This window comes from Malaclemys terrapin, chromosome 1 (assembly GCF_027887155.1).
Source record: "Malaclemys terrapin pileata isolate rMalTer1 chromosome 1, rMalTer1.hap1, whole genome shotgun sequence".
Taxonomy (NCBI): Eukaryota; Metazoa; Chordata; order Testudines; family Emydidae; genus Malaclemys; species Malaclemys terrapin.
Genome location: NC_071505.1, coordinates 160,607,139 through 160,616,421, shown reverse-complemented (window position 1 = coordinate 160,616,421; position 9,283 = coordinate 160,607,139). Strand labels below are relative to the sequence as shown.

Genomic DNA, 9,283 nt, shown 5'->3' with positions numbered 1-9,283 from the left:
GCTTGAACTGTACTCTCAATGAATGCGGCGTATTGCCTTATCCCCTTTTTTAAAATTCCGTGTGCTTCTTATAAGCATAACAATCTTAACTATGTCACTTGGAAGTGTGGATTTTTCACTCCCCTGAGTGACGTAACTGAGTTGACCTAACTTTTTAGTATAGACCCCACCTAAGAGCCCGCAGTGTTCAGGTTCCCAGATTACAGTATGGTACGTCATTGGACTAAGCTCCACAAGAAGCTGTGTTCAGTTCTCCATGGCCTGAAGAATAGGTGAGCCAATTACATATCCTTTGGAAGAACATGTGAGAGAACGAGGGACTCGATCCTGTGAAGTTGGAAGTAATAAGTGCAGTAGATGTCAGTAGAAGCACAGAGCAGTCAGCACTTTGCAGGATAGGCCCTAAAAGAGGGGAGCAGTGAAGGACTATGAAGATAAACTGAGCCAAAATACCCACCTGTACCTATATAGGACTCGTTGGAATATGCAGTAGTTGCTGTTTGGACAGCGTGTGAGATTATTGGCGGGGGGAGGAATACAAGTCAGATGTCTTATTTGTCATTAAAAGCGTGACATGTTTCTAGATAATTCATAGGCCTTGAGCATCAGGAAAATGGTCTCAAGTTTCTAATACCTGCATGCAAGAGATCAAGGCCTGACCATGGTCTGTGTTATGCAGGAGATCCGACTAGATGATAAGAATGGCCTGAAATAATGAGTGGGGTATTAACTGTATAAAGGTTTCAGGGAAAGCTCATGACTGTATATATAAGAGGCAGCTTTATGCCAGTACCCTAGGCAGGTATTGCATTACATGTATGGTTAAAAAAACAAAACCGCAAAAGACCATCCATTTTTCTTGCAAATGATCTGAAGGAAGTTCACTAAGTTAGCTCACTAACTTCACTCCTGCAGGAATCTTTGCTAGGTGTTTTCTAACTAACATATTAGGTCAACACAGGCCATATACACTGAATGAGTAAAACTTGGCTGAAAATCCGATTTAATTCTGGGAAAGACTCAAACTTGAAAGCTACAGAGAATGAGTCACTCCCCTTTCTTGACTTTTTTAAATAGCCTTAGAAACAGTACAGCACAGGAGACCACAAACTTCTCTCTCTCTTCTCCAATGTACTTTAACTGTAACTTGGAGGGGCCCTTGTGAATCAAAATTATAGTTTGATTTCCTGTTCAACTTTTAGCCAATGTCGAGACTTTCAGTGGAACCAGTCACTATCAATGACGTGATGTTGTTTTTCTGAGATAAACACTTATTCTCTAGACCAGAGCTGATGATGTCATTTCACCCAGACTACTGAACAACTTTAGGATGGTAATGACTGTTGGTCACTACCAACCTGGGCTGGATGTGAATAGGTGACCTAGAGATGAAGGGCTTTTGTATGTTCTTCTATTATCAGTGCTTAAGGACCCAGCAAAAAAATATTGCTACAGCTTGAGCTAGTTAGCTGAGGGATGCAGATTTCAGCCCTGTCTGAGGGAAAAACCTTGCTGATTTCATTGTATGCCTGCCCTGCCTGTCTGCCTCCCAGGGAAGAGCAAGCGATCAGAACTGCTGCAGGAAGGAGGGAAAAGATCTGCCTGGCTCCTCTCAGGAGCTAAAGTGGCTCTCACAGGAAGGGAGAGAGGGGAGCAGAAATAGCCCAGCCACTTAGGATGGCTCTGCTCCCTCCTCCCATCCTGTGAGCAAGAGGATGGCTCTGCTGCTTCCCTCCCCTCCCTGCTGAACCCAGCCTGGAAGAGGTACTGGGGTATGACATTTCAGGGAGCAATCCAGACCAGTGTGGGGCTGTGTCACCCTTGCCCTGCAACCTGGGGTGTCTCACAATACTTTGTAGCTGTAGCTCCTGCCTGGGCACTCACAGACAAACAGCAGGCAGGTCACACCCTGGGAGTCTGTGTATAGCTGTAGCCTGCCAGCCACATGTTAGTCTCACTCTGGCTTTCACCAGCTTTGATTACTACTTGCAGAGTGATCCCAACATACTCCCAGTCCTGAATTTTCTCCCAAAACATGTATTCTGCAGTCCAGCCCTCTCCTTGCCAGTCCAGATATATTAGGTCTGGTGCCCCACTTAGGGGATCAGTATACAACAGTTTGCTACCCTAACTGGAGTTACTCACACAATTCAGTTTAAAAACAACACTGGATTAGTTTTGATTAAAGAATAAAAAAGTTTATTTAATTACACAGAGGTTTAAGTGAATACAAGTATAAGACATTAAAGTCTGAACTGGTTACAAAAGAAATAAAAGAAAACTCTTCCTAGTACTAAAACTTAGCAAACTGGATTTGGTTCAAGGTAAAATCTCTTACCACATGTTCCCAGTAACACGGCTGATCAAATTCTCAGGCCAGGATCTCCCCAAGTCCAGAAGCTGTTTTTTTTTTATCATCTTGGATGAAGGGGAGAGAGAGAGATGGAGGGGGAAAGATAACTATGGGTGTTTTTGCCTCTCACTTTTATAATTCGGTCACCCTTTGAAATGCATTTTCCTGATAAAGTTCCTTCCCGCTCTGAGGACAGCAGCAAGTTGTCTTGTGGTGAAAGAGGTTTCATGCTGTTGTTTGATAAGATGTAGATCTGTTTGTTCCCCTTCCCTTTGCCAAAAAATGGCCACTTGACAGGTGATGGCCCATCAGCTTTGATAACACCTGGCTAGAGGTGTCAGTTTGTCCTTTGTCTTTGAGAACCGGGTTTACCCACTCCTCAGACTTGTCTGGTAAACATACTACAGTCATGAGTTCAGTGCATGTTCAGTGCATAACTTTACATCTAATGTTGCTATATACATCTCACCATGATATTATTGACCAGCACCTTTAGTTTTTCAAATGATATCTCAAAAGGCATATTTTCACAAAGATTAGTACAATAGTGTATAGGGTGTGAAAACGGGTGTTTTCTGTCACAAGGGGATCCTGCTGCAGCCCACATAGGCCTGGGAGAGGGGTGGACGAGCCCCAGGAGAAGCAGAGATGGAGAACGCAGAATTGAGGTGGGGCTGGAGGGGGGTAGAACAGATTTCACTTTCATTGCCAGACTGCATCAAATTGATGGCCATCTACTCCAGTACACTGCCCCTCATAGTGTTCAGTATCAGATGCTTCAGCGTAAGGTATAAGAACCCCACAGTAGGCAGATGTAATGCATTTTAAGTGAGGATTAAAAATATGACAAGATTCAGTGTTGACCGGTTTAAAAACAGCTAAATTGCTTGGAGTCAACCTTAAGGACAACCCAAGATCTTTTGAAAACTGTTTGTAGACATAGGAACTAGCAGTTATTTGTGGTGATTACTTAGCCCCTACTGTTTGATAGTCTAATGACCCAATGTGGAATATAACGTAAGATAGAGTTCAAGTGAAAGATGATAGTGGAGGGAGCTCTGAGTGTTGTGCTAATTTCTTCAGCCTCCAAAAGGATTTCTGATTTCAATTTCTTAAGTATTTCTAACTCAGTAATCAAAGTGAGAACACCAGGTGTGTACATAAAGTAAATTAGAATCTAAAATTAGTGAGGTCTTTCCTAATGAGGAACAGTTTAGAGATGATTAACTGTTTCATAATGACACCATCTGATCCTTCCTTGTAAGCCTCTCTCTCTTACGGAGCATTCAGCAAGCCTACAGTTGTGGGACAATATAGGGCAGGGCCAGAACATTTTGTCTGCAGCGGAACTGCAGAGCTGGTGAGTTTCCGCAACAGCAACTGACCATAATTAAGAGATCATCCCAAAATAAATCTTTTAAATGGTTTAACAAATGTTCCATGTTGGATTAAACTACACTATCATTTTCACTGGAAAGGCTTTTGATGCCAGAGGTGAACTCTTCCATGTGCAGCTCAAGCAGGGACTGGAACCGATCAAGGATTTATTAGCTTTTTCTTGAGGGATTCCGGCAAACTATCACCTGTATTCCACACAAACTATTAAAAGTGTTAGGTAGAAAATTCAAGCATGCAAAGATTAGCAAATGATAGATTTACAGTAACCTGTGCAACCATAATTCTGCTCCCCTTATGGATTCATCTGTGCACTGAAGAGGCAGGGGTGTAGTGGGGAAAAAGTATATAATCATGTAACTAAAGGCTATATCACACTATATATATGCAGGTGAAAATAAGTTTGCACTTGCAGTTCCTAATTTTTGAGTACTTGACTCTGAAACATGTTTATTATTTTTGTGTTATTTTGCTTTTTTATAAAAAAGGTGTGCGTGCGTGTGTGTGTGTATGTATATATATATATAAAAAAAACTTTAATAACTAATTTCTCCCTATGAATCATAGCAGGGTTTGAGCCTTAAACATTCACTATTCTAGTACAGATTGCTATCATGTGAGCTAAAGGGTTAACAAAATCATTTAATCCAAAGAGAAGGCTGTTTTTTCTAGAGGGTGGGACAGGAGGGATGGGTTACTATATTGAGAAAATTGTAGGGGGTGAAGCCCAGGGCAGCCTGTTTTCCACTGTCTTCCACCCCTTGATTTAAATCAGGAGAGGTCCCTCATATTAAACTGAGCTCTCCCCCTTCTGGCCTAATGTATTACCTATACCTTTCCTGTTACCACCCACTCTCCTGCCTATCACATTTTCCCTACGTTGGTGGAAATCCACGGGCTCACGCTACTGTGCCATACATTTGAAGGACATAAAGTGTCAAGAAGTCATAGCTTTTATTGGACCAACTTCTATTGGTGAAAGAGACATGCTTTCATGCTCTCACAACGCAGAAGATGACATAAAGAAGAGCTGTGTGTGGCTCAAAAGTTTCTCTCTCACCAACAGCAGCTGGTCCAATAAAAGATATAACTTAGAGAATTTTTTCACTTCAAGGTCCCAGAAGCAAAGACAAGGTTTTCATCTCGAGGCCAAAAGATCAAAAACATCAAGCTTGATCACGGCCTTGGATAGACCAAGAGACTACTTACACTTTGATCTTAGCTCTACTTCACCCACCTTGTCCTTCTAATATGCTGGGACCAACACATCAATATCTCTGCACACAGAAAGCATTGTGCTGGTTTTCAGATGCCTACAGCCCACAATGTTTTCATCACAATGCAAAATTATACCGTGGTCTCCCTGCACGGGATACTTTCACGTGCCATAGAGCGGGTGTCATGTTAACTGGCCAGGGCAGGTGGCCCAAGCTAGGGGCCAGGAACACTTAGCGCTCATGTAGCCTGCACAGCCCATAGGCAGCATCCTGCCCTCTTAGGTGGCTGGGCAGCACCAAGGACACACTGGGTCACTTGCAGTGTCATGGCAATGGGGGCTAGGGACACTGTGGCTCCAGGGGTGCAGCAGGCAGGCAGATGCACCCTCCCCCCATGTGGGTGGAGCAGAGGGTGTTGCCCTGAGGCACGTCCAGCTCGCAGCGACCCTGCTCCCTCCCGTCGGTGCGGGAACTAGGGGTGCTGCTGCCCCCTGTGGCTGGAAGTGGTTCCCATCACATATAGGGTTACTCTGAAACTTGTCATCCATCCAGGTTTCCCCAGACATGTCCGGCTTTTTCAGCTTTAAATGGCCATCCGGGGGGGGATTTCTAATAAAATAGAAATGTCCGGGATTTCCCCCTTTCCCTCATGCAGAGTGTGGCGCAGCTGATTGGACAGCTAGGCCTGATTGAAAGCTGCTCACAGCCACTGGGGCCTCTAGCAGCCAGAGTCCCTCCTCCTCCCCAGCAGAGCAGCACCAGTGTTTAGCTGCACCTGGAGCTCGCAGCTCTCCCTCGGCCTGGGGGGGGGCAGGCAAGGGACAGGGAAGGGGGGGGGTTAGATTGGTCGGGGTTCAAGGGGGCTGTCAGGAGAAAGGGGTGTAGAGAGCGGTTGGGGCAGTCAGGGGACAGGGAGACTTAGATAGGGGGAATGGTCCTGGAGGCAGTTGGGGGGGGGGGGTCCTCAGGAGAGGGAACAGGTAGGGGAGGGTGGGAAGTGGGAGGGGCGGGGCTAGGGTAGCACCCCGTGTCTTCTTTTTCGCTTGTTGAAATATAGTAACCCTAATCACGTACAGGGTTTAGTTTGGTTCCATGGCTCTCAGCACCCCCCATACACATTGTTCCAGCCCCCCTGCTAGCCAGGCACTGGACCGGCCACTCCCCCTGCTGCACCATAAGGACAAAGCACCCAGCAGCTGCCTGGTCTCCCCGCGTTGGGAGCGAACCCCCACAGAGCGATGGCGGCCGCCCCAAGCACCGAACGAAGTAGAGCCCCACGGAGCGATGGCGGACAGCACGCTCACTGGGCTTCCGTCACGCACCGGAGCGACGCTCTCTCCACAGAGCAATGGCGGCCTCACTTCCAACAGACAGGACCCCGGGCATGGGAAGCGTGCCGGACGCTATCTCCACAGAGCTATGGCGGCCGCCGTTCCCGGCATGCACCTGCAGGCAACTGACTCCGCCCCGCCCGCTGGGCCGAGCTCCCAGGGTGCCCGCGCACGGCCCCCGCCCACGGTGCCATGGCGACCGCCTCAGCTAGCGCCGGTCCCGTCATGCACCGCGCGGGGGTTCCGGGTTCGGACGCTCTCGGAGCTAAGATGGCGGCGCGGGCGCCAAATACGATTGCGAGCCAGCTGCGCCCGTGAGGCGCCGGGTGGGGCGGCGGCGGCATGGACGCCTCGGCCTGTATGAAGTCCCTGCTGCTGGCCGCCGCCCAGTACCGGGCCGCCAAGAGCCCGCCCCACGCGGCGCAGCTGCAGCGCAGTCTGGAGGTGAGCGCGGGCGGTCGGCCCGGGGCCCCCGGCAGAGACGGAGCCGGGAACCGCGCAGCTCCCTGCCTCACACCCCTCGTCGGGCTGGGGGCTCCTCGCTCGCCGCGCTGGTCTCTCTCTGCTCGGGGGGAATAACTCTGGGTCCCACAGTATTGGGTGGGTGTTTTCTTAAAGCCCCAACTCCGGGAGTCCCGGGATCGGGGGGGCGTGTCACTTTTTAAAAAAATCCGTGTTAAGCTTGGAAACGTGACTCAGGTGCATTAAACTCGCCCGCCCTGCGTGTGGCCCCCGGGTAGCAAAACGAGCCCTCCCAATCTGTGCTGCCTCTTAAATCTCACCCTCTTCAGTCAGCGAAGTCCACCTGGCGGTGTCTTTAAGCCTGGGTTTTTTTTGTTTTTTTTTTAATGGGTTGACAAAGCTGCAGCGGCAGCCCCATCACGTTCCTGGGGTCTTGCACCCTGTGTTTTTGTTTATTTAGTCGCTTTGATCCCCTTCTCTCCCCATCCTTGCCTTTTGTTGTTGAATTAATTTGAAGCTGCAACTGGATTGCAAATACATTTACAGAGGAGACTAGCTCAATTCAGTCAGGCTGTTCTTGCCCCTGCATGGACCATTGAGCCCCTGGTCTGATTGCCCCCCCTACCTCTGTAGAGTCTCTTCCCGTGTTTGCTGCTGGTTCTTGTTAAAGAAATCATTGTCTTTAAAATCGCACTTCTCCTTGGAAATATTGTTGTTTCCTGTTGTTTCTGGGGACATAACTTGGCCTATAGCTGTAACTGACATGATTAGAGAGAAACTTTTTTTTCTATATCTAGTTAATTACTTTTTGAGTATGATCAGTTTTATAGTTTTCACTGAGTAGTAAGTCAATTTGCCCTGTTCTTCCTTTAGACCTTTCATACAGGCATAGAGTAAAGGAAAACACTAAAAAAAATATGCATTTATAAAACAAAACAATGAAAACTGTCAGGGAGCCTAAAAGGCAGGTATACACTTGAGACTCTTTAATTTATTAAAAGAAGAACAGGAGTACTTGTGGCACCTTAGAGACTAACAAATTTATTAGAGCATAAGCTTTCGTGGACTACAGCCCACCATCCGAAGAAGTGGGCTGTAGTCCATGAAAGCTTATGCTCTAATAAATTTGTTAGTCTCTAAGGTGCCACAAGTACTCCTGTTCTTCTTTTTGCGGATACAGACTAACACGGCTGTTACTCTGAAACCTTTAATTTATTAAATTTGTCTAAGCTTCGGGATGATTGTGTCTGTAGAAGATATGCTAATACTTTCTTGCTGTCATTTAATAATAGTATTTTGCATTTATGTAGTCTCTTAAGGACTCCAAAGCACTTCTTAGTTTGATCTACAGATTATACACTGGGGTCATTTCATAACTAAAATTGTAAATATTAACAAACAAATTAGTGGGGTGAGACTTGAATGAAGCAATTTCCTATTTTATAACGTATGTATTTACAGTTAAAGCCTCCCTTCCCCAACCCTGTGGATAGGATTAAAAAAAAAAAATCCAAATACATGTTAAAACTAGGGCTGTCAAGGGACATTGTACTGTTGTAGCCGGCATCACAAGATATTTACATGTCAGATGTGCTAAAGATTCATGACCCTTCATGCTTCAACCACCATTCCAGAGGACATGAGTCCATGCTGATGATGGGTTCTGCTCAATAACAATCCAAAGCAGTGCGGACCGACGCATGTTCATTTTCATAATCTGAGTCAGATGTCACCAGCAGAAGGTTGATTTTCTTTTTTGGTGGTTCAGGTTCTGTAGTTTCCGCATTGGAGTGTTGCTCTTTTAAGACTTCTGAAAGCATGCTCCACACCTAGTCCCTCTCAGATTTTGGAAGGCACTTCAGATTCTTAAACCTTGGGTCGAGTGCTGTAGCTATCTTTAGAAATCAAACATTGGTACCTTCTTTGCATTTTGTGAAATCTGCAGTGAAAATGTTCTTAAAACGAACAACGTTCTGGGTCATCATTCGAGACTCCTATAACATGAAATATATGGCAGAATGCGGGTAAAACAGAGCAGGGGACATATCTTACCAAAGGAGATCAATCACAAATTTAATTAACAAATTTAATTCCATGCCGAGCATCATCAGCATGGAAGCATGTCATCTGGAATGGTGGCTGAAGCATGAAGGGGTATACTAATGTTTAGCATATCTGGCATGTAAATACCTTGCAATGCCAGCTCCAAAATTGCCATGCAAATGTCTGTTCTCACTTTCTGGTGATCTTGTAATTAAGAAGAGGGCAGCATCATCTCCCATAAATGTAACAAACTTGCTTGTCTGAGCGATTGACTGAACAAGAAGTAGGACTTGTAGGTGCTAAAATTTTACATTGTTTTGGTTTTGAGTGCAGTTATGTAACAAAAAAATCTACATTTGTAAGTTGTACTTTCATGATAAAGAGATTGCACTACAGGACTTGTATGAGGTGAATTGAAAACTACTATTTTATCATGTTTACAGTGCAAATATTTGTAATAAAAAATATACACTTTGAATTCA

The 9,283-nt window shown here is 45.8% G+C and overlaps 1 protein-coding gene across 2 annotated transcripts in view; it reads left to right on the top strand.

The window, feature by feature from the left end:
* Positions 1-6,496: 6,496 nt before the first annotated feature.
* Positions 6,497-9,283, top strand: part of CIP2A (cellular inhibitor of PP2A) — a 32,870-nt gene continuing 30,083 nt past the window's right edge. Inside the window, exon 1 of one of the 2 annotated variants that reach the window (XM_054045538.1) lies at positions 6,497-6,740. In XM_054045538.1, coding sequence (XP_053901513.1) covers positions 6,639-6,740 — 102 coding nt within the window. In that variant the 5' untranslated portion in view covers positions 6,497-6,638. The remainder of the gene's footprint in view (positions 6,741-9,283) is intronic. The other variant, XM_054045555.1, reaches the window with a different exon arrangement.